The following is a 26,231-nucleotide window of genomic DNA, read 5'->3' on the forward strand; positions in this document are numbered from 1 at the left end:
GTCTTTGCATGTGATCATTTTGTCTTGCTTAGAAACTAGGTCTAGTTGTGTTTATGATCAGATATAAGTAGTGCTTATCTTTTTGCTTTGGATTTGACACAGTGGATATTCAATTTGCTTGTATTATGAATGATAAGCCAGGATCACGTTTCAAATTCCCTTATCATCCATACATTTATTAGGATAGCATTTCAGGACATTCTTCCTTTTTCCTTTTTCTTTTTTTTTTGAGGAGGCTCCATGCGTGGAGCTTGAACTCACGACCCTGAGATCAAGAGTTGCGTGCTCTGCCGACTGAGCCAGCCAGGTATCCCTACAAAAACATTTCAGATGTTAGGTAATAAAAGGAGCCTCCCCATTTCTGTTGAATTACAGATTTTTGTTATTTTCTTAGTCTCTTTACTCTGCTGCACTTTCTCTGTGTGTGGTCTTTCCTTGACCATTTTACCTAGTGGCCTTTACAGTCAGACTCCCTAAGATGTTATTGCTTTGATCACTGATGTGTTATTTAAACATATACCTAGAGTTTATTTATCCTTTTACATATGTCTGTTCTTTTCATTGAGCATATGTCTTAAATCAAGTCTTTGTTTTTAAGGCTCCATGCCCAGCGTGGAGACCAACACGGGGCTTGAACTCACAACCCTGAGATCAAGACCTGAGCTGAGATCAAGAGTCAGACGACCAACTGAGCCACCATGAGCCTCTTAAATCAAAAGTCTTGAAAGTTAGGTTTTCACATATATTCATATATATAAAAAACATATATAAAAATAGCACATTTTTACATACATAAAGTAGCAGTACATTGAAGTTTGCATACGTATGCATATGCAAGCATAAATATATACATATGTGTGTGCAGATATGCACATGTAGAATGTTCTTGGTGCAGCAATGTTTAATTCTCAGATTTTCTCACTTCTGTTTTCATTCAACTATTCCTCCACATAGGCCATGTGCTTCAGAGGATGCTGGGCATACCTCTGCGCCAGGCCTAACTAGGCTGAGGCGAGTCCTTCACTCCTATTCCATGGGTACAGGTTGAGGAGTGGGCACCCATCACTTACTGAGTAAGGATTTGCTCAGGACATCTTGGGAAAGGAATTTCCTTACTGTCCTCAGAACGGATGATTGTGCGGTCTAGAAGCCGTCCTGCCACTGGCCTGGGCTGGAGCCGACAACTCTAAGAGCCTGGGGTAGAGCCCATCATGGTGAGCAGAGGGCAAGCTGAAAGGACCTTGCCTAAGCATGACTGCCTCTGGACTGTTACCATTACATGAGGCCGTGTGTTCCCATTCGATTTTCGTGTTTCTTGTAAGAAAAGTCATTGTAGGGCAGCCCCGAGGCCCAGTGGTTTAGCCCTGCCTTCAGCCCAGGGCATGATCCTGGAGACCTGGGATCGAGTCCCACATTGGGCTCCCTGTGAGGAGCCTGCTTCTCCCTCTGCCTGGGTCTCTGCCTCTCTCTCTCTCTCTCTCTCTCTCTGTCTGCCATGAATAAGTAAATAAAATCTTAAAAAAAAAAAAAGAAAAAAGTCATTGTGGTTGACAGACAGCCTTAGCATGTAGCTCATTGTCAGGCATTGAGTACGTGCTTGGTTAATGACTGAGGGATCGGTGGGATCTTTTCTTTCCAGAGGAAGGATGACAGGGATGACTACATTGTGGTGTCAATGGTGTCTGTTGTATTTATAAACATGTTTTCTTTTTGGCCACTAGAGTTACTGTGGTTGTTCATGCACATCATAAAAAATATGGACAACGGAGCTGAAAGTATGGACAACACATGCTATGCTGTGAATTACTATAGTTTTTACCTTTGCTTTTTAATTTCATTTTGGTCTTTGACCAGCTCTCCATCATTTATTGATGATAAATCCCTATACATGAGAAACATACTAGGTTGCCACAAATATATTAGGTGATACTAAGATGCTACTGTGATTGTTTTCAGCTGGGGCTTGTCTATACCTGAATCCCAGGACACTTCATCTCCTTTGTAGGACCACAGATACAGATAGATAGCTAGACACACATACATACATGTACACATATGAGTGTGTGTCCATATATAAATGGACTAGGACCCCAGTGATGACTTTGGGACCTGGGCCATCTCTGTTGGGAAACATTTTTACTTCAGCAGACCCTAAGCTCAGCATTTCCTTCAGACCCTTCAAGGCCCAAACCTCTGTCTCGGCCTCACTGCCTCTGCGAGGGAGGCCATGCGTGCCTGGGTGGGACCTGCCCCCCCATGCTGTCTCCGTGGGAGAACGGCACACTTCAGAAAGAAAGAGAAAGAGAGGATATGGTGAGGCTCTTACTGTTCTGGCTTTGAGAAGGAAGGACAGGGGAGCACGAGTTCCAGAGGAAGTGGCCTGTTAGTAGGGCCTTTGCCTGTAAGCATGAGCTCAGATAGAGCTCCACGTTCCTGCTGGGACCAGCGGCTGGAACGGCCTGAGAGAGCCTGATTGCTGGGGGTGGCTGGCACCTTGCGGAAACACCCTGGTGTTTGGTTTGTCTTGTGCTCTGGGAATTAGGTAAAACAGAGATCCCACAGCCAGTTGCTTGGGAGTTCATGTCCAAACGCTGGTGAAGGTCTCCTCAGCCCCATTCATCCTCCGTGGGCATGGAAGGCGGGCTGTTGGTGCAGGGTCATGGGGAGGAAGGCACAGGAGGGGACTGGGGCCGCCTTCCCCTGGAGCCCAGCACTCTCTCACAGTTACACTTTCTCCTGCCTTGCTCTTCTCTGATTTGGTGCACTACTGTTGAAGCTGAGGGCTCCGTGGATTTTGTAATTTCCATATCAACTCCTGGAGTAATCTCTTGATTCCTGCTTTCTGCTGTTGCCATAGCCCTTTTCATTTTCCCTCTCTGCAGGCCATCTAACTGACCTGCTCTGCCTCCATGTCCCACTGTCCCCTTCCTGTGACCATATACAAAGACCATCTTGTCCTTGCTTTATGGCTGTCAACTCTACTTTGTATCCTTCTGTGATTTTCTTCACTGTAGGATTCTTCTCATGGACTCTAGTTTGCTTCGGGACCTCGTCATGCTATCTGTGAAATCTCTAGGGGTCTTCTCTTCCAAGACTCTCCAGGGACTTTTGGACTTTGTCTTGGTCTCTCTCTGCATCAGACACAAGCTGTGTGAATTCAGTGGTTCTGTTCATCTGCTCTGGCTGGCATAACAAAATACCGTAAGACCGGATGCCTTAAACAACAGACGTTTATTTCCTCCTATTTCTGGGGGCTGGAAGTTCAAGATCAAGGCACTGGCAGGGTTGGTTTAATCTAGCGCCATGAGGGAAGGATCTGTTCCAGGCGTTTCTCCCTGACTTATATGTATAGGTGGCCGTCTTCTCCCTGTGTCTTTTCATGGTCTTTCCTCTCTCTGTGTGTGTGTGTGTGTGTGTGTGTTTTCACATTTCCTCTGGCCACATTTGGAAGTCACACTGCTCACATTGGATTAGGACTCCAGTGTCCTCCTTTCAAGTTGATTACCTCTTTAAAGAGGTTGAATTAACTAGCAAATACAGTCCCACCCATTTGGAGGGAAGAGTAAGGGTTAGGGCTTCTATATGGAATTTTGGAGGACACAATTCATCCTACGACAATGATGTGGCATTTTTGTAGATACACTAAGGTGTGTTTTCCCTGACTGTTCCTAATTACTCTGCCATGGAAGGGATGACACCACAGATAAAAGGACTCCATTTTTGGCCATTGAGTTCCAAAAGTCCTACCTAGTCCAATATAGAAAAGAAATTTGAGTAAAGGTAACATAAGAGAATCTTCCTCCTTTTCTAAATACACATTCTGTGGGCTCACTGGGGAGTTAGAAGGAGTGTAGAAAGAGCTTTTATGCTGGCGGGTCCCTAAGAAGGATCTCTGTCTTTGCTTTCTCATCCATACTGGGTTTAGAGGAAGGATGGGGAAAGACAGCATGGAATAAAACCAGCATATGGTTCTGGATCCTAGGGCAAAGGGCCTCTGAGGCCGCTTTCCTGGAGAAGAAGCAAACCCGTAAATTTCCCAGGACCCAGTGCAATATAAGAGCAGAAGAACTGGTCACATAGCCCTGGAGGGGCTGTGTGTTTCCCAGGGGAACAGCGGAATGGCTCTTTGCTGAGCAAAGCGATGGGGTTGTTTGCAAAGATGTAGTTAGTGCTCCTTCTATAGGAGACTACTGATTGTTAGTAAGTGACATCGAAGGGTTTGGGCTACTCACGTTGAGCTCTGGACTGAAGCCGTAGCTAGCCAAATAAGTGACCTAAGGTCTTTGTAAATGACATCAGTTTCAAATTTTTCAGAATTAGTTGAGAAAAACAGTGTGTAGCTGATTTTATTCCTTCATGGCTGGTCATTCCCGTGCATCTCTCCTTAGGTATTCCACATGTGAACCCGAGAGCTTTTTGGGCTCCGGCACTGGGGCGGGAGCCACTCCCCTCCGCCCCAGAAACCCTCCACCAATGACTGAGAGCAGGCGGTGGATAGCCACCGACCACCTCCCCTCCCAGGAGGGTGTCCCTGCGGCATGCTCTACGCGCCGGCTTCCACCGTTCCACCGTTCCCTAGGGGACTGCAGTTCGCCTCACCAGTGCCCCTTGAATCGGCTTCCTTGTCATTAAGGGCTGGCCGGGTTGAATTAACTAGCAAATACACTTCAGAGATTAAGGAGGTCTGCAGGTCAAGCTGTCCCTGGCGGTTCTTCTGACTTGAAGAATAGCTTCTGAAGGGGATTCATTTTCTCTCTCTCTGATACAGTAAGACAAGCCTGGGTGCACACATCCTTCATTTTAGAGTATTGTGATTCCCTCTCTTTTAAGATTTATTTGAGAGAGAGAGAGAGAGGGAGTGAGCGAGCATGTGTGTGGTGGTGGGGGGGTCAAGGGGAGAGAATCTTCAAGCAGACACCCCACTCAGTGCAGAGCCTGACGTGGGACTTGATCTCACAACCTTGAGATCATGACTTGAACGGAAGCCAAGAGTCAGACTCTCAATCGACCGAGCCACCCAGGCGTCCCTAGAGTATTGTGACTCTTGGTATGATTTGTCAGTATTTGGTGACACTCCTGTATAATCTAATTACCGACATTAAAATGTCATACCAGGCGATGTGTTGGACTCCCAGCTTCTATTTCATCCCAAATGATGGGTCTACCTATTGTCAGAGCCACTCAGAGTGATGAGGGAGTATTTAGTTTTGGGGCTTCGAGGAAGATTTCCTGGCCCCTAAGGAATTACAGGAAGAAGAAATCCACTCTTTGTCATGACTCTGTGCTTGGAGGTGATCTGTGGGCCTTGGCGTATCCCATCACAGTTAAGGGTCAGCCTGAAGGCCAAGTTGACATTCTGAGAAGGGCAGCCCTGAGAGATGGTCGGCGCCAACCACCTTAGGCTGCCGTCCGTCTCGATTTCCCTTAATGCCAGAGAATTTCCTTGATCGTCGAAGCCTTTTTGAGTAGAAGTTTCTGATCCTTGAAAAGCATCTCTTCTGATACACTTGGTGTTCTTTTCTAAAGGAGCTTGTTCTTTTTCCAAGAACTATTAACATACTCTTTAATTTTGTTTCCGCAGTCCTTCTGCCCTTTTTCATTTTTGTTTTAATGATCCAACATATTTAGACTTAGCGATAGACCCTGAAGTCAGACTCCTGTTCCCAAGGGAAGCCGTGATTGGGGGAAGGGAAGGGGGAGATGTTAAATGAACAAATCTGACTATAAATATCTTTTGGCAATACCTGATTAATATGGCTATTACTAAGTATTATATAATATGTCAAGGAGTTTTTATTATTAAAGGAAAAGTGTATCTTTAAATCATATTACAGTACTCAGTTATTCATGAGAAGTATAATGGAGAAACACATGCAGTACATCATCAGCCACAAATTTATGTACTGCTTTAGCTAAATCAGTTCTTGTTGTAGATGCAGTTAAAATCTGAAAAGGGAAACATATGTTTCAAAAAAATGAAACTGACATATATTTCTGTTCTCAGAGCTTTTTTGCTTATCCAGTACACATCAAGAATATGCAGACTGAATGTTTTCCCAAAATATCATTTCTCTTTGAGGTGTAGGATTGGGATCAGTTGGGCCAGGGGGAGATAGGGACTATTTTAGGTCAGGCCCCATGGTTAATTATACTTCCTTAGACGTAAAAAGCTGGGGATAAAAAAATAAATTTAAAAAATAAAAACTGGGGACAAGAAAGACTTTTTATTATGAAAATTTTTAAACATACAGACAAATTTAAAGAATATTGTAATAATCTCCTATATCACCAATTTACTTACCCAGATAGAATAATTAGTAATGATTTGCTGTCTTTTTTTTTTTTGTTTTTTCCTTTATACTGGAACATGCCAACACATAAACACACTTGCTGAATTACTTGAAGGTCAATTGCAGGCATCATGACCCTCTGCCTTTATTAAGAAATGTAAGTGGTTATGAATGAGATGCAGCCGCCTCTGTGTTGTCTGAGTTTATGAATATCGTAATGATTTTGTAGCTAACTGTAATTTACCAAAAAGATTTTTGTAGTGAAGGTCAAATAACGTAATTCTATCTCTTAGCCATGGTTTACTTTTTTTATCCATTTATCATCTGTCTTCATCCACTCTGGCTGCTATCACGAAATACCATAAACAGGGTAGCTTGCAAACAACAGACATTTATTTTTCAACAAACATTTAGGTTTCGAGGCTGGGAAGTGCAAGATCAAGGTGCCAGCAGATTCATCGTTCAGTGAGAGATCCGTGTTTAGTTGGCTGTAACCTCGCGTGGTGGAGGGGCACGAGGAGGCTCTGGGGTCTCCTTTACAGGGCGTCAGCCTCATTCATTACGTCTCCACTCTCATGACCTAAGCACCCCTCAAAGGCCCCACCTCTTAATCCCCTCACTTTGGGACTCAGGATTTCTGCATAAATTTTGGGAGGGTACGGGGGTCCCTGGGTGGCTCAGCAGTTTAGTGCCTGCCTTTGGCCTAGGGAGTGATCCTGGAGACCCGGGATCAAGTCCCACATTGAGCTCCCTGCATGGAGCCTGCTTCTCCCTCTGCCTGTGCCTCTGCCTCTCTCTCTCTCTGTGTATGTCTCTCATGAATAAATAAATAAAATCTTAAAAAAAATTTTTTTGGGGAGGATACAAACATCCAGATCATAGCAGTGTCCTTCCACATCTGTATCGTGTTTCTGTCTCTCACACTGAATAGATGGACGTGGACCCTGCCCGTCTGTCAGTGAAGATGTTTTAAACAGCAGTAGTGAGTGACAAGGGTCACAGCAAGGAAAGTACAGGGCCCTGTTGTTCAGAGATATTTTTCTTTGGAAAATGGAATGCTGTTCAAGACATAAGGGATAAGTAGGAGTTAGTCAGGCAAGAACACCAGGATGGAAGTGAGGATAGATGCTGGGGAAGATTGGGTGTGTCAAGGACGGAGCAACCATGTGCCAACGTCTGGAGGTGAGAGACATAGGACTCTTTCTAGAAACATCTTGAAATAGGACTCATAGTATAAAGAGAAAAAGGCTGGATGAGCGTTAAAGAAAGGTGTGGAGCGGAATAGGAAGTCAGAGTTAGGGTAGGCTAGAGGGCCAGGCCATGGAGGGGCTTGCAAGTTACCTTAAAGAGTTTGTGCTTCGTTCTGAGGGAACTGGAGCTTTTGGAGGTTTTAACCAGCACCGAGACATGTTCAGATATATGCTTAGGAAAATCCCTGTATTTATTTTTTTTTTAAGATTTTTTATTTATTAAGAGAGAGAGTGCAAGCTAGAGCACAAACGGGGGAAGGTCAGAGGGAGAAGCAGACTCTGAGGCGCAAGGGAGCCCAACATGGGGCTCGATCCCAGGACCCTAGGATCAAGACCTGAGCCAAAGGCAGATGCTTAAATGAATAAGCCACCCAGGTGACCCAGAAAGATCACTTTAAATGGAGAGTGGAAATAAATGAATAGAGAGAGAGAGAGAGGATGAGGGAAGCAAGGACACCAGCAAGCACTGTGTGTGGGTGATGATGGTGAGGAAGAGGCAGAGGTAGATGGCTTTTGCCCAAAGTTGGAAGACCGGACAGTCCCACGTAAAATAACTTTTTCTGACTTAATGATATTTATCAAACATGCAGAGAGTTTGAAAGATGATCTCTCTAGAACCTTGATATAACTGTGGCCAACTTCTTGGCTTGTTTGCTTTATCTGTCTCCTTCTTGATCTAGGTGTAAATTCTATTAGTTAATCTCTGCTGTTTCAGTCAGAAAGATGTGTTTAAATCCTGAACTGTGGTTTGGCCATTCAGAACTTGGCCTAATTTTATAATCTTTTTGCACATGAGTTTCTTTATCTGCAGGAGGAGTCCCATCCCTTAAGATTGATTGTGAGATCTTCATGGGACAGGAGGGGACAGACACAACTCGCTGAAATTAGTGATGGTGTAACAGAGGAACCCAGAGAGTTAGAGCTAGACTTCAGGCTTGGCTGGGTTCAGGGGCTCAGCATTAATTCTCTTTTCCTGTCTTTTGGCTTCATTAGACTGGCTCTTAGTTAGTTAGTTAGTTAGTTAGTTAGTTAGTTAGTTAGTTAGTAAGTTCTGCAGCCAACATGGGGCTTAAAACTCATGACCCTGAGGTCAAGAGTTACCTGCTTTACCGACTGAGCCAGCCAGGTGCCCCCTAGACAGGCTTCTAAATCATGGTTAGCAGAAGGGCTCTGGGGTGACCTCTTGACCTTTAATTAAACCCATGGAAATGACCATTCCCTGTCTCAATCTGTCTCTTCCCCCACTAGCCCAGGCCCTAGGTTTAGTTGGCCCAGGGTCATGTAATCTGGCCAAGTTACTGAAACAACAGTGTCTGAAAAATCTGGATGGAGGTTGATCAAGCGCCATACCTAAAGGATCCCGTGAGGTGGTTTGTCGTGGGCGTTGCTCTGTGTGCATCGCTCTGGATAACGAGATGTCACACGTGGAAGGGGCAGTGTGGCCATTGTTAGGTAGAGAAGGGAGAAGGGAAGGACAAGAGAAGTCGCAAAGAATTTCTGCTCATAGTTTGACATCAGGTGCCCTGAGACATGAATGGAAACCATTCGTGACTTCAGTGGGTCAAGGTCGTGAGTGAGTCTGGCTCAGGGTCTGACGCTGAAGTATGGACCAGCCCCCAGCAGGACTGTGACCAGGGACTGTGGGCCACTCTTCTGCTTCTCAGTGCTCCTGTAGTTGACTGTCTGCCGTCTTTGAGGACTGTGTGAACATCTGTATGCGGCCACTTGAGTCCCCAGCTGGGCCCAGGTCCCCGTTGAAGAACCTTAGCAGGTGGCCCGGATCCTCACTGGTGGAGGGATGTGGCTGTGGCGCTCACCTCTGGCCCCTGGTGACAGGGCTGCATGCTGCAGAGAGTAAATTGAGCCTGTCATCAGATGCCATAGCCCTGGGGGCTGGTGGATTTTTGCCTTGAGAGATATGTTATAAATCATCGCACTTTTTATAGGAATCCTAACCATAGAAGCTCAGGGAGGGAAAAACATGAAAAGCTAAATGACATGAATTTTAGAGTGTATATTTTTGAGGATGGTTTTTAAAAATTCACTTTAATTACATTCACATATATAATCTCTGATTTATTTTGATGGCTCAAGTGTAGCATACTAAAGAGGAAATTGTAGAAATAATGTATAGGATTGAGCCATAACTGAATTTGAATAGTATAGGGACATACATATCTTTTTTGACATATGCCCTTATCATATTGACCAAAACCAGTGGCTTTGGAACCAGATTTCTTGAATTTGAATTCTGGCTCTGCCACTTACAACTGGGGTTAACCTTTTTTGGCATTAATTTCCTTCCATTAGTGTTCTTTTCTGTATAGCAGGTAAGTGTGGTTTGCCTAAATATTTACCATAGTGCTGATAAATGAGTAACTTTTATTCTGTTTTTAACAGGGACCTCCGAAATAATCTCATTAGTAGTATAGACCCAGGTGCCTTTTGGGGACTGTCATCGCTAAAACGATTGTAAGTATTTGAATCTCTTGCTTATAAATTTGAACTGTTCTTTCCTTTTTTATTTATTTTATTTTATTTTATTTTATTTATTTATTTTACAGCTAGATAGTGTGTGTGTGTAAGAGAGGGCATGCACGAGCAGGGGCAGGAGCAGAGGGAGAGGGGCAAGCAGACTGCACACAACTCATGATGCAGGACTTGAACCCTTGACCTTGATATCATGACCTGAGCTGAAATCAAGAGTCTCATGATCTGAGCCAAAATCAGTAATCAGATGCTTGACCGACTGAACCACCCCAGCCTCCCCTGAACTGTTCCTTTGTAAAGAACTGTTAACCTACTTCAAGCTTTAACGTGATTTAAAAAAAAAAAAAAGGGGGAGGAGGTTAACAAGTTTCAGTTTATTGGCCAGGTCAGCGATTAAAAAAAAAAAAAAAGTAATAGAAGTAGCATAGAAAGTGGTTAGTTTGTGCGATAATTTGATTTGTTTGATCTTAGATGGTTGTGTCCTTCTCATGCTAATAAAAGGATTGCTGTATTAGCTTTGTCAGTGATCATAACGTGATATATAGAGGATTTTTAAGTTATGAATTCTTTCGAACTCTATTGTATATGCATGTCAGTTGAGGCCCCTTTTTGTCAGTGATTTAAAGTCTTGCTATTTGCATGTATATTTTATCTATATTATTATTTCAAAACTTACAGAGCAATTTTTATTACTTCTGAGGCAAAACAACTCCCCTTCCCTCCTTTCTATGCTGTTTTTGCACCTCCCTTGTGAGCATGCTCACATTTGAGAGGTAACCCTACACACAAGCCCTGTGCACTGTCCCACAATCCCTTATTCCTTCATAAGACATTTATTATTATTAAGGGCTGGCTGCTTACCATGGTCTGACTTCTTGGGAAGCGCTCACAGGCTCTTGGGGGCAACTAGATAATGAAAATACCCCCTAACACATGCACATGTGAGCTGTCACAGATAAGGTAATAGTAATAACCTGCCAAGGAAAGGAGGGGCCACCTGGGAGGGGAATGCCCTGTCTTGGGAGCAGACCTGCAGGTTCGACCTTGCTCCTGAAGCATGAATAGTACATGCCGAAGAATAAGAAAGCAGGTGTTCCTAGGTGTGGTGCCAGAGCATAAAGTACAAAGTGGGGCAATGGGTTTCGGAGGTTAGGCTGGTCATGGAGACATTAGACTTGTAGGCCTAAGAGGACCTGCCGTGTCAAAGATCTTTGAATCTTAGACAGTGTGGAGCCAGCAGGGCCGTGGTTCAGAATGTTTCTGTTGGCAGGAAGGAGAAACCACATAAGTGCAGAGATCTGGGGACAAAGGATGTTGGGGATGACACGATGCTTTCATTCTTCTTAACAATCATCCTTTCCTCTGTCCTTGTCTCCCCCGCAACCCCCTTTTTTGGTTCTGTTCTGCTCACTTATTTTTTTAAGATTTTTATTTTTAAGCAATCTCTATACCCAACACGGGCCTTGAACTCACAACCCTGAGATCAGGAGTCACATGCTCTACTGACTGAGCCAGCCAGGTGCCCCTCTCATGCTCTCTTGTTATCTGATGTTTATACTATATTGAGGGTGCCTGGGTATTATTTTTTTTTTAATGTCTTCGTTTCCCATATTATTTGATAATAAAATTGGCTGTTTGCTCTGAGCTGAATCCTGCCAGGACCTACTTAAATGCTGACAGGAACCTTCCCTCCTAGTGCTTTTGACGTTTTGTATGTATCCCTTATTGTCTCATTCAAAACTCTTTTCTTTTTACAGCCAGATCCAGCTGTAAGAATTGGCCAAGCTGTTTTCACAGATTTTTTTAAGAATTACTTTTGCAAATAAATTCTTCTTTCATCTAAAAGGTATCCTCTGGGGTACCTGGGCAGCTCAGTCGGTTTAATGTTTGCCTTTAACTCAGGTCCTGGGATCGAGCCCCATGTCAAGCTCCCTAATCAACGGGGAGCCTGCTTCTCCCTCTCCTCTCCACTTGTGTGCTGTCTCCCTATCTCTGTCTCTGTCTCTCAAGTAAGTAAATAAGTAAAATCTTTAAAAAAAATAAAAATAAAAATAAAAAAAAATAAATAAATAATAAATAAATAAATAAAAGGTATGCTCTGAAGCTCTCCTCTCAGTCCCTCAGTATTAGTGTTCAGAATCCTGGAAGATGAGGCATAGTAGGAGCTAAACGATTCTCTCTTCTTTGGGTACAATTGTTTGAAATTTCATCCCGACTCTGTAGGGATGGAGTGTTCTCACTGTGGTGGTTGTTGTGGGGACCGGATGGTGGCTCATTGTCTTTATCAGACTTCTTTGTGCTCAGAACGCCCAGGGATGTCCAGAGGAGGTCTTGCCCTTGATCCCTTCTCTTCCCCGTGCCCTCTGCTCTCCACTATTTTCCAGTTAGGGCTCTTTCACGAGGCAAGTCAGGAAAACGGGCCCATCGGGAGCAGGTCAGTGGTGTTAAGAGAGACTGGGGTTCTGGATCGAGCAGGCAAGTATCGGAGAGGAGCGAGCATCACGTGGGCGCCAGAGTTCGGCTCCGGGGTACAGTTAGGTTTGGAGCCCAGTGTAGTAAGTAGGGACAGCGGTGGAATCAGGTGATGAGAGAGATCAGCGTCGGTTCTGTTGCATAAAAATTGAGTCTACTTCGGGTACCCGACAGTGCGCCCGGCTCCAGAGATCTGGGGGTCACTCAGCCCCTCGAGGGGTTGGCAATCTAGTGGAATCATATGCACCAACCAGGAGCCTGGGTGTGGACTTGGAATCCACTGGTGGAGGTCAGCTAGACATAGCTGCTGAGAGCTGCTGGGACTCAGCCTTCTGACCCAGGCGAGGGTGCGGGCTGCGTGCACCTCTAAACAGCTGTAGGTGAGAGGAGGAGCAGCACTTCATAGGCTTGGTTTCCAACGGTGAGTCACTTTCTTGGTGCTTCTTGGAGGTGCACATGGTCACTGTGATTGGAGGGGTCGTTGTGAGTGCAGGTGGAGGGGTCACTGTGAGTGCAGGTGGAGGAATAGGAATATTCAAGTCGAAGCTGGAGTGCTGGTGGGAGACCCACCCTATCAGAAACTGGGGCTGAGGCTGAACCTTCTATGTTTGATTTGTCCCTCCTGGCAATTCTGATGCTAAAGTTTGGGAACTTCTAGAATATCTTTCCCTCCAGCTTCTTCCCCCCCCCGCCCCGTGTGAGGCCTGTGACATCATATTGCCAGATGAGACAGACAATTTAGTCTCCCTCTTTGCGATTGGCTCCACTTTATTCCCAGCATTTTGGGGGTGGAAAGCCCTGGTCAGGAAGATAAATGCTAATAATACCTTCATGTTGAGATACAGGTCGAAGAGAACTTGACTGTTCACAAAAAGCAGTTTCATCAGGATGTTGTAAGGATAATACAGACTATCTTAGCTTCTCTATCCGGTTCTTTCTCCTTCAGTAAATAATTTCTCAAGTACTTCCATCCAAAATAAATAAATAAATTTCCTGTTCAGTAGCATTTAATTACTGGTATCATCCCAGGCATTGCCTGAGCATTTTTTTCATTGCATTTCACATGAAGTAGTCTCTTGTGTTCTTGCCTAGGAAGGTAATTGCCATTTATAATATTCTCCCCACTAGAAAATACATCCTTAATTTCAAACAGCTGACTCGTAATGGAACTTACGGTGTACAACTTGCAAGCTGAGAGTCCTATATGTAAACTCAATGAGATACGAAGATACTCTGCAGTAGTAATGTTTGCTGGTTGCTTATGGATATAGGCGCTTTTTCGTAGGAGGTTCTCCATCACTCATTTCAATTGTGTCTCTCACTCGACAGCCACACATAAAGCGTTTTTGTAAGTGTACCATGCCTTTGCCTTTATTTTATAGATAATTTGAATCAGGAAGATTTAAGTGGCTTTCTGAAGGATAAACTACCCAAAGTAGGTAACACCTAGACCCATTCAGTTTCTCTTTTGCTTTATCAACAAATTCAAGCTGATTCTCAATCTCAGTGAAAACCCATTATCAATACCTAAATACCACTTTAAATAGGTATAGCTATAATGAAATTGTTTCCCAAAGAATCAGTGGTAATTACACCAGTGAAAGCTCAGAAGTGAGACAAGATAATGAATAGAGCCCAGAAATGCTTAAGCAGCAATTCACAAAATGATGCCTAATTTTCTTAAACAGTAAAACCCAGAAATAAAAGAAAAATCAGCTGGGATTAAAAACAAAAAAACAAAAAAAACAACTCCCACAGGATTAAATACTTCACTTTAATATCCTGAGGAACAGGAGCTAGAGCACAGGAGACACAGAGAAAGTTTTGTTTTGGTTAAGATTTTTTTTTGTTTTGTTTTAAATCAAAAGTTGTCATAAGATAGGAAAGACAGAGCTGTGATATTAGGGAGCTCGGGATTACCTAAGCTGGTTTTGGAATATCTAGGGGAGAAACTATAGTGTAGGTAACTGATTCAGATACCGTATCCTTATCATTTCTGATTTCTAATCTGGCTGATACACAGTTTCTGCTGTTACCAAGTTCTACAACTTAGAATCCAAGAGTTTTAGTTCAGAAATGGGTCATGCAAATTTACTTCTGTAGAGAGTAGGTCAGAGCGTGACTCAAAGAATAGCTGCTTTTCCACTTAATAATATGGACATTGAAGAGAAGATGATAAAAATATCACTGGAAGTTTGGTTTAGAATCTTGTAATTCTAAGGGGTGATTCCTCAGTAGGAACTGATAAAAATTAAGATTCGTCATTTGAGGGTTTTCTTGCATACAGTTTAATAAGTTGAGTGATGGACAAAAGTGCTGAACACCATGCTGTCTTACTTGAAGATTACAGAAATTGTCATTTATCATCACCCATTTGAACTATAATCTCCTGATTAAAATATAAAATTGTGTTCACTGTGGTGTGGAGAAAAATAGTGCAGAAAGGACACAGTATCTACTAAACATGTAGGTAAAAAGTTTCACGGATTGAGGAGAAAAAATAATATTTAGAAAGTAAGATTTGATAGGAACTATAAGAAGTTAAGAGTGGGATGGGGCGCCTGGGTAGCTCTGTTGGTTAAGCATCTGACTTCGGCTCAGATCATGATTGCAGGGTCCTGGGATTGAGCCCCATGTGGGGCTCCACCTTCAGTGGGAAGTCTGCTTCTCCCCCTCTCCCTCTACCCTTCCCTCGCCTTGTGATCTCTCTCTCAAATAAATAGAATCTTAAAAAAAAAAAAAAAAAAGAGTGAGGTGCCTGGGTGACTCATTCCGTTAGGTGTCCAGACTCTTGATTTTGGCTCAGGTCATGATCTCAGGGTCATGGGATCGAGCCCCTCCTCATGCTCCACGCTCAGCAGGGAGTTAGTTGGCTTGGGATTCTCTCTCTCCCCGTCCCCCTCCTCCCCGCTCTCTCTCCCTCTCTTTCTCTCGCTCTCTGAAATACAGGAATCCATCTTTAAAATGAAACAGAAGTTAAGAGTGATGGTAAAAAAAAAACAACAACTAGGCCGTTACCAAATGGGAAAAAAAATAACTAGGCCGTTACCTAGATAATGCTGAAGTCATTTGACTTGGAGATTAGGTGATCTGTGAGGTAAAAGCAAACTCAGTTTTCTCATTATAGTCAAAACTTGTGACTATTTAAAGAATGACGTCAGAGAGCGTGAAGTTTCAGGTATTCTTGAGGAAATAAAAGTTCCGGCATTTTGGTAATTTGCCCCTTCATCAGTTGTCTGTCAGGTGTTCACTGGGACCGGGCTGTGTCCCTACCTTCCCCAGCATGAAGAACGGCGTAGGTCATCTGAGGGATTGTGTCACAGTCAGATAGATCGGGTCTCATTTTTACCACTCCAGTTGTATCAGGACTCATTTCACAGGAGTCAATGCGTGGACTGTGGAGGGCCCTCTAACTAGACAGCGTGCAGTCCGTGCGCGCCAGGAGAGGTGAAAGCAAGGATCGCTTTTCCTCTCACGGCTCCTCTTAACTCACCTGAGGCAAGTCAACTTCTCGGCGATGCTGAAGAGAAAGGTCTCGTGTGACACCTGGGTGCTGTTCTTGAATATCCTTGAATACGGAATGTATGAAACGTTCCTCAACCAGGAGAACTAACTGAAGACGTTCCTTTCCCCTTTCTCCTCAGGGATCTGACAAACAATCGAATAGGATGTCTGAATGCAGACATATTCCGAGGACTCACCAACCTGGTCAGGCTGTAAGTACACCTTTCTCTTCCATTTAAGATGCAAGAAAGCGTGTGAGCTAGTACCCAGGTATTTAGAGGCACCTATGACATGCTAGTAAAGTAGCAGCTGTCAGGATTACAGGAGGAGGAGACGAGGAGCTGGAAATTCAGTCCTGGGGCGTAGTGCCAGCAGAGCATCACGTACGTACGTGTGCACGCACAGCCGCCCAAGGTGGTAGATGCCTCAGAGCACATGGTCCTGTTGAGAGAGATGGTCGGAAGCATTGCTAGTCTGGATAAAGGTCCAGAAAGAGGTAAAACTTGACCCGATGGTCCAGAGATGGCCGAGATTTGGTTAGTTAGAAGGAAGAAGAAGCAGAGCAAATGATGCAAGAAGGTGGAAGGAAGAACAACGCCAGCGTCAAGGGGAAAGCCGTTGGTGTGAAGAGTACAATGACCATTTGAATCATGCCTTTGACTTTGTGATTTAGGGTGAACTCACTTTTCTGAGCTTTTCTGTTTTTTTTTGTTTGTTTGTTTGTTTGTTTTTTTCCCATCTGTTAAAGTAGGTAAAGAGTACCTCAAAGTTATTATAAAGATTTTTTTTAGGATTTTATTTATTTATTCATGAGAGACACACAAAGAGAGGCAGAGACACAGGCAGAGGGAGAAGCAGACTCCACACAGGGAGCCCGATGTGGGACTCGATCCCGGGTCTCCAGGATCACACCTTGGGCCAAAGGCAGATGCTTAACCGCTGAGCCATCCAGGGATTCCCCTCCCCCCACCATGTTATAAAGATTAATTAAAATTTGATCTATCTGTATCTCTCTCTTATAATTTACATATGTTATAAATACAGGAGAACATTGTATAAGCCATTGAATACATTTTTATTTTCTTTTTAAAATGAAGAGGCTCTGTTGGGAGTAACTAGAAATCAGGCTGATTATCTATGATAGAACTTTATATGAGGCTTCAAACTGATTTAACGACACGAAGCCCCTGAAGGGCATTTATGCTGGGAAGTGGCATAAAATCCTGTTTTAGAGAAGAGTTGTCTGGGAATAGGGTGTAAGATGAAATTTGGGATTTAGGGTAGAGAGTGTAGTAATGCGGATTGTCTCTGCCTGGTTCTTTCTCTCTCTGGCTTTTCAGAAATGTTTCTGTAACTTCATTCATGTTGACTTTGAAAAAGCTCTTAGAGACTTCAATTGTGAGATTATTTCATGTCTGCAGTAGGGGAGGGGACTTCGGATCACTTGTTAGAATACCACAGAGTACTCCTGGTTCTTAGTGGACTTGTAGTATTTTTCAGTGAGCCCTTTGAGTTGGGAGGAGAGAGATATATGGCCAAACTTCTGTGTTTAAATACAAGATTGATTTGGTGTACAGCTTTGCTCATAACTTGAGATTTATTAAACCAATTGCATTTTTATTTTTTTGTGGCTAGACTGCAGCAATTTTATTTCAGTGCTTTTGTTAACTCTTCTTGAGAGTTTTGTATTTTTGGTTTTGAGGACTGCATAAGAATTGGCAAAATGGGGCATTTATGAAGGAAAACTGTTATATTTTTGGATAGCTGTGACTCAAGTTATGAAAGCTGTCTGCAGTTTACTGTTTTGTCGACTTTAGTTCCAGATGCATTTATAACGTGGCCCAGGGATTCTTGACCCATCAGCAAATATTCTTTAGGGAAGAGCTGGAAGGGATAGTCTTTACTTTTAGGGTCAGTTACAATTTCCTTACCTTTTTTTTTTTTTTTTGCCTCTTACCTCAGAAGCTGAACAGGCATATAGAAGGAGGGAATCCAGAGTGAATCACTCTTTATAGATATTTCCTTTACTGCTGCTTCAGCTGGATTCTCTGGGTTGCCTAGGATTTAGGACTGGCGGGGCCTCTTAGCCAAGGAGGCGGGAGTAGAGGCCCCCAGGGCCTGGAAGAGACCTTGGCAGGCAGACAGTGGCCTTCTCATCATCCGTGCTTCTCATCATTTTGAAACCAGTTGTGGCTTTGGAGGTTTAGGTTAAGAATTCAAAAATAACTTTAAATATGGCTGAGGCTTCAGTAGACATGGATGTGGGAGGTTTAGTTGATTATTCCTGTACATGGATCTCTGCCTTTGTTGATGGAGAACTGTGTTGGAGAAGTGAAGACATCCTCCCGGAGATTCCCACCCCATCTCTCTCTCACCCGTGGAAGTAACTGGTGAACCAAAGATGAGGAGCTGAAAGTGAACTTTTGTGCTCTCTGCCCTCGCCGAAGAAGTGAATTTGCAGAGAAGTTGTCAGGAGATCAACAGATCAAAAGCTTTCTTTTTTCCCCCCATTTTTAATGAATTCTGATCAATTTAAATCTTGTATTATTTTTCCAAGAATTATACCTTTAGTATTCTTCTAGCAGAAATAATTGGTGAGTAGGGGCCTCTGGTGGCTCAGTGGGTTAAGCATCTGCCTCTGGCTCAGGTCATGACCCTGGGGTCCTGGGATGGAGCTCCTCCCTCTTCTTCCTCTCCCCTTGCCCCCCCCCCCCCCCCCCCCCCCCGCTTGTGCGCTCTCTCATGCACTCTTTCTCTCACTCTCTCTCTTATAAAGTTAAAAAAAATATAGTGAGTGATATTTATAAGAACTTCCTTTATACAATTGAACAATTACTGATGTCATTAAGTCATAAAACCACATAGAGATTTGAAGGAAAAGTTAACCCCCCTTCCATCCCTTCAGATATCCCACTGTGAGCTAAGCCTGTACTATCTGGTGTATTATTTTCAGTGTCTTTCAGGTGTATTTGTTGTGTTGCCCCCACAAAGGTACAGGCATACATACAGGGCTGTACATGTGTGCTGTACTCAGCAATTCACTTAAAAAATTGCCAGCATATCATTAATATCTTTGCAAGAGAGTACCTGTTGATGCAGTTCATGTTTGTTAATACGGAAGATTCCGAGTACAGAGCTGATTATAATTTAGTTCTTTATTCTTCTGTTGAGGGAGATTCTATTTGATTGCATATTCCCGTCCTTTAGCAGATTGGCCCTGGTAAACTTCCCTGTATGGTCATAGGTGATGCGTCCTACATGTTTAAATTACATGTATAGGAATTAGGGCAGCCCCGGTCGCTCAGCGGTTTAGCACCGCCTTCAGCCCGGGGCGTGATCCTGGAGACCTGGGATCGAGTCCCACATCGGGCTCCCTGCATGGAGCCTGCTTCTCCCTCTGCCTGTGTCTCTGTCTCTCTCTCTCTCTATCTCTCTCTCTCTCTAATAAATAAATAAAATCTTTAAAAAAATTTACAAGAATTCAAATGTATCTGTTTAGCAAAAAGTAAGTAAATAAAGCAAAATTAAGGTATGAAGAGAACAGCGTAAAACGGTAGAGTGGGGATGGCTGGATAACTGATCTGCTGTTCCATTCAGTGAGCTGATAGGACTTGGGAGCAGTGACTTTGCTGTGCACTTGCCATCCTCTGTTCCCTTTTGCTTTGTGTATTATCTCAGAGCTGCAGTGTGATTCTAGTATTTTAAAATGTGTGTAACTTTTTATGGTCCCCAAACCAAAACCAGTTACTCTGTTTGGTGTTCAGCCAGTCTGTTCCAACACTGGAGGAAAAATTGGTTTATGTGGGGATTTACTGGGATGATGGCACGTCTCCAGTGTAATTCCTTCCTCTGTGGTTTTATAAGGAAATAGCTAATTATATCTAATAATTAAAATAAAATAACATAATAATTAGAATCTAATGATCCCTGTAAGATGCCATTATTTTGTTTATCCTTAAATCCTATATTTGTATGATAAGAGTTTCATTTACAACTTACTGTTATGGAATCTTTCAAACTTGTGAAAAAAAAAAAATTAGAGACAGTCGTATAAGGAATCTTCATGTGCCCATTCCCCAGTTTCAGCACTTTAGGAACTTCATAGCCAACCTTGTTTTAATTCTATCTCCAATATTTTTGTCTTCCTGCTTATTTTATTTATTTTTTTAAGATTTTTTTTTTTTTTTTTTTTTTTTTTTTTTAAGATTTTATTTTTAATGAGAAACACAGGCAGAGGGAGAAGCAGGCTCCCTGTGGGGAGCCCCATATGGATCTCAATCCCAGGACCTGGGATCACGACCTGAGTTGAAGGCGACACTCAACTCCTGAGCCACCCAGGCGTCCCCCTGCTTATATTGTTTAAAACAGATCCGAGTAATCCTATAATTCCACATAGGATAGCTTCATGAAAGTACCGTTGTTTTAATTGCATCTAGGTTACTTTTTAAAAATACAAGGGTGAGTCACGCTTCCATCAGCAATAACCTCTTCAAAATCTACATTCACTATCCCCACTGATAGTTAAGGATCAGAGAAGGGCATCTCTTTTACTGTTCTTTTAATTGACAGATATCCTTTGTTTACTTAAGTTCCTAGGCAGTTCTCCTATGAAGATCAGAGTCCTTTTATCCAGCTTTTCCTATCAAAAATTTGTACGCTATATTTAAAAGCCAATCCAGGGTTGTTTTTACTGAATTTCATTGCATGTTAATTTGTGAGGGATTGGCATTTGTGTCACATTAGGTTTCCCATCGGGGAATACACTGTTGCAGAATTCACAGGAATAGCTGACCTTTCCCAGATCAACTCTGTCCCCACTCGGGAGTTCCTCTATCTGATTGTCCCTTTCTACCACACGGGAGGGATTCACTAAGCCTCCAGAGGAGAGGCAGGCCTCTTCCCAGGTCTCAAGACCTCTTCCTTGAGAATTCTGGGTTTAAATCGTATCTATCCTTGATCCTGCAACAGGCACAGAACCGAGCCTGTGGTGGTTAGACCATCCTGTCATTTTCTCAGAGCCCTCAGTCCTGTTTTAATATTAGAAGCTTCCAGAAGATGGAGTGTACATCCTGAATAGTCAGCCGCCACTACTGAGCACCTACTGTGTACCCCAGCTGCCACCAGCTGTCAGGGGCACCCCAGTAGATAAGACCCCCAAGTCCCTCTGCTCCTGGAGCTTGTGGTCAAATGTGGAATCATTATGGGTGTAACACACCACTCGAATTGTAGCATGGGGCATTCTGGGTTTGATTCATAGAAAACTCTGCAAGGGTTTAGATATTTCCTAAAGTCATCTGATAAAAGGAAACAATCAGATAGGTTAAGTAATTTGCCCAAGTCCAACATTGAATTACATCAGTTTTAAACCCTGGGCTTGTTGTGCTCTGTTGACATATTTTATTCAGTTCCTGTGGGTTGCTGCTGCTGATCATTCAGGTTATCCTTGCCTGTTTCTTGTTTTCAAATTTCTGCCTTCTTAAATGATGCTAAGTTAACACATGAAGATTAATCATTACTTGTAACGAGAGCGTGGCCTGAAGTTCCAACTTAATAAGGTAGCTTTCGGGTTCATCCACCTGGTATTTGGTAGAAAATCCTTATCAGATAGTACTAGCTTTAAAATAATTTTATACTTTTTATACATTGAGAACAAATTTCTTCATCCCTTGGATAAAATATTCCCTTTTAATTAGATTTAAAACAACTTTTATGAACTCTTCATAACATTATAGGACACTTTAGGAAATTGTATAAAATGACATATAATTGTTAGTATTTTTTAAATGAAATCATTTCCTTTCTTTTTTTTTTTTTTTCTAGAAACCTTTCAGGGAATTTGTTTTCTTCATTATCTCAAGGAACTTTTGATTATCTTGGCTCATTACGGTCTTTGTAAGTAAGAATTTTTTTTTCTGGTTTTGGTAACTGTCTTGGTTTTTAAAAATTAAAAACAGTTATTAAATGATTTAAGAGACTTCATGGGGAAAGTCTGGTGATTTGCAAAAACTCTCACTTGAGTGCATGCATTCTCATTGAAAAACATACTGTAAACCTGAATAAAGTGTTTCACACTGAGACAACCATTTTCTCCAGTAAAATACCATATCTCTCTATATTTAGAGTAAATAAATTGGTGATTCTTCCTTTTTCATTTTAGTTTCAAGTTAGAAAATATTTTACTGTTTGACTACTTGAATCCTCAAAGTATAAAATATCTGACCCTATAGAGTCTATAGTTAAGAATATTTCATACTTCTGGGATTTACCTTTGTCCTGTTACCCTTCCCCTAAACTGAATTCACAGCTTATCATTGACATTGCCAAGAATGTTTACGTAGAATGGTTGCTTTATGAAATCAGTGCAAGATCGTATGGATGCAGTTCTTTGTAGCTTTAGAATTGGCGGACTTTCTTTCTTCTCCCAGAATCGTTTTGTTAACTGAGATAGTAGGGGGGTTCCTTTTGACAGTCGTGGTATTTCCAGCTAAACATAATGTATTCAACCTGTAAGTTATACTAATTTCTATTGAAAATACAGTTAAATATAATGCTTTTCAAAATTTTTATTGTGTATAATTTATGGGGTTGACTGTTTTTCCAAGGAAAAATGTCATCTTCTAAAGCAGATGCTGTTTGGTGTTTGCTGATTTTCTTACCATCCCTTCCTCTCCCCTCCCCTTCTCTGCTCTTCTCCTTGAATTTTCTAGAATGACCGCTTAGCAATTTTCATTGGGATGTAGCTAATACTTGGGTGGTCATCTGGCTCCTCACCATCATGGCAGACATGTTAGATGGAACTCTGGTCTTTTTGTTGCTGTTACTGTTTTTTAGTGAAAATATCTCTTTTTGGCATATTTAGTGGGCTCAAGCCAGCCATTTCTGTGAACTTAAGAAAATAAAAATGACTGCAAAATATAATCTGACTTTTGAGACCCTGGGTAGCAAGAATGTAGAAAGTATTTTTATCCAGATTTTTTTTTCTGTTTTTTTTTTTTTTTTTTTTTACCCAGTAGTGCTGGAAATCAACCAGAAGGTGGTGCTTAGGAGTTAGAAATCCAGTCCAGTCATCAGTATTGTTTTTTAAATTCACTTTGTCTTTGTGTATCTCATCCCAACTCCCACCTTCTTTTTTTTTTTTTTTTTTCCCCTTGCCAGAAGTAATCAGATGAAGCCTGGACTGGTACATGATCTGTGTTAGGAGCACATGTTATATTTGCTCTTTGCACTTTGATTTATTTGTAGTAGAACATGTTACATTCTATATTAGTCATGCTTATGTTTTGTTCCCCTATTATATAATGTCCTCCAGGTTGACAGGGGAAAGTATCTGTATTTATTGCTATTAGCTGGACTTAGCACACTATGTGGCACATAAATAGTGCTTTGTAAAACCAAGTGTTCAACATGTTATTGTGCTTTTATCCAAGCTTTCTATATTATCCTCTCTTTGTTTCTTATACCCAGGTGCCAAATTATAAAACTTCTTGCCTCATATAAAAATAATTCTGTGTTTACTTTCATATCAAGTATGAGGTATCCTTATATTTTCAGTTGGTTGAGTCTGTACCCCTTCACTCTGTATATATCTTGGTATCACTTGGTGTAAGCAGAGAAGTGTCAGAAATAGCCTCCACTCTTGATAAACTTTGACTGCAGTCAGAATACAACCGTGGCAAATGGTCATGTATTCCTTTATGTTGCCAAAATTAATAGTTTGCAAGCATTCAACAAGGCAAGAACACGGCGATGATGTTGGGACAGTTGGGGAAGTCTTCAAGGTCCAGTGTTAGTGTCACCATGCTTTATGACAGGTGGGTAGAAATTTGGTAGACACAAAAGATACGGAGATTTGGTATTGCAGACCCTGGGATTAAGGAGCTTGCTGCATAGAAGAGGGATGATGTGTAGATTTTGTTTGCACACCGCCTTTGATCTAAAGCAGTGTGTCCTTGGACCAGCAGGGAGGAGTGCTGGGGTCAGCCATTCGGCCTGGCCTCTCCCTGGAAAGGAGAACGGAACCGGTTGGTGGTGCGTGCCACGGGTGGCTGAGGGTAGAGAGTGCTGTGCCTGTCACCCAAGGCAGAAGCCAATGTTAAGCAAACATGCTGCTTAATTTTATTCACCATACTCACTAATTTGTGTTTTGTATGCTACAGAGAATTTCAGACTGAATATCTTTTGTGTGATTGTAACATATTGTGGATGCATCGCTGGGTGAAGGAGAGAAACATCACAGTACGGGACACGCGGTGTGTTTATCCCAAGTCTCTTCAGGCCCAGCCAGTCACAGGCGTGAAGCAGGAGTTGTTGACATGTGGTAAGGGAGAAAGTGTTTGCCATATTTGACTTGCTATGATGTTTTGCTTGACAATCTGTAAAATTCTCCTTATCTGTGCTAGAATTGATTACAACCATTAACCTTCATGGGTCTGATAATATATACTTAGTTTATGCGAACAGTTAAGTCAGCTTGGATAAAACGTTTTTTTTGGATTGGTTTTTAAGGTTCTTGGGTTCTGAACAGCTTTCTTTACAAAAAACAATTTCAAAGACTAGCGTAGATCTTCAGATTTTCTATCAGTTGGCAAACCAGGAATTTGTTGATAGTAAAAAAAAAAAAAAATCTGAGAATGCAATCATTATTTGTTGGTAGGAGTGTGAATTACTAGAGCCTTTTTGAAATAGAGTTTAGCAGTACGTTTCAGTGTTCTTACAAAGTTGATAGTTTGGTCTAGTAATTCTACATGAGAGTTTAATTCTTAGGAAATGATCAGCATTGTATGTTAATTTTGAAGTATAGGCATATCTTCAGTTCTCAAAAATGAGAGATTGATTGAATGACTTGTGACACTATTTTCAATATGCAGCTATTGAAAATCATAATTTTGAATAGTACCCGAAGATTAGAGGGAAATAAAATATGCTTATGAAATGAAAAAAAAGCCACATGAACCAAAAATAGTCATTAAAATGATCAAAGGAAATTTCAGTTTAGTCTTTATAACTGGAAATAAGCAGTTCTATACTTGTTTATGTTTTCTCTTTATTATCATTATTGTTATAGTTTTCATAAGTAAGGTGAGATGAATTGGATGAAAATTAAGATTTGTGAAAAGAAACAGCATATACATACATCAAATCATCACGATGTATACTTGAAATAACTTATGATTTTGAATGGGGGAGGAGAGAATAAAATATCTTACAATTTTTTTATTTTAAAAAGTTTTATTTATTCATGAGAGGCACAGAGAGAGAGGCAGAGACATAGGCAAAGGGAGAAGCAGGCTCCATGCAGGGAGCTCAATGCAGGACTCGATCCCAGGACCCTGGGATCACGACCTGAGCCGAAGGCAGATGCTCAACCACTGAGCCACCCAGGCGTCCCAGTATCTTACAATTTTATTTGTCAATTATACCTCAGTAAGGTTGGAAGAGAAAAGAAATGAAAAGAAAGAAGTAAACCAGACAAAGCCCATGCTTTGCCCATGCAGCCCATGCTACATTCTTATCACTCAAAGGTAGTTGTCTGAGATAACTTAGTATATTTTCTTCATCTTTTTCCTGTGTTTTGACCCAAATGTTATCATATTCTAATGATATTTTGTAACTTTTTAAAACCTGACATATTATAAACTCATTTTCTCATTGTATGAAATAGATGCATGCCAATCCATGATACAGATGTGGTTATCATGTCTCTATAGGTTGTTAAATAATTTCTCCATAAATAATTACAAGGATTAATTTCCTTGTGTGTATGTTTCCATATGTGCTGTTATTCTTTAGGATAGATTACTGCTATGAGCAGTAGACGATGGGCTAAATATTATTTTTTTTTTGTGAGCCCATGGCATTTGTGTGTATTTTTGCATAAATATTTATGATTCTTCCCTTTTATTTGTATTACTGAAAGGAAGTAAATCAGCTTTTTAACAGTGATGGTAATATATTGGATCTTAAATGATTTTTCTTTCCCCATCTGTAAGTGTTCTGGATTTTCTCAATGAGTATGTATTACTTACATAGGCAGAAACCAGTGGTTTAATCAAAGGGTAATATTGTTTCCTGAATGTATTCTAAAATTGTATATATACCAGTATTTACTTATTATCAGTTCCATTCTCCAGATTTAAGTATCATTTTACAATTTGTTTTTTTAGTAATTGCTTAGATACCACCAAAGAGGAACAACTTTAAATGTCAGAACTGATTATGAAATGGT

General features: G+C 41.7%; 1 protein-coding gene across 1 annotated transcript in view; it reads left to right on the forward strand.

Moving 5' to 3' along the window:
• ADGRA3 (adhesion G protein-coupled receptor A3) overlaps nucleotides 1-26,231 on the forward strand; it is a 121,138-nt gene that overhangs the window by 34,879 nt on the left and 60,028 nt on the right. Inside the window, exons 3-6 of the mRNA XM_025437227.3 lie at nucleotides 9,941-10,012; nucleotides 16,147-16,218; nucleotides 21,827-21,898; nucleotides 24,163-24,323. Coding sequence (XP_025293012.1) covers nucleotides 9,941-10,012; nucleotides 16,147-16,218; nucleotides 21,827-21,898; nucleotides 24,163-24,323 — 377 coding nt within the window. The remainder of the gene's footprint in view (nucleotides 1-9,940; nucleotides 10,013-16,146; nucleotides 16,219-21,826; nucleotides 21,899-24,162; nucleotides 24,324-26,231) is intronic.

The sequence above is a fragment of the Canis lupus genome, chromosome 3, assembly GCF_003254725.2.
Source record: "Canis lupus dingo isolate Sandy chromosome 3, ASM325472v2, whole genome shotgun sequence".
NCBI lineage: Eukaryota > Metazoa > Chordata > Mammalia > Carnivora > Canidae > Canis > Canis lupus.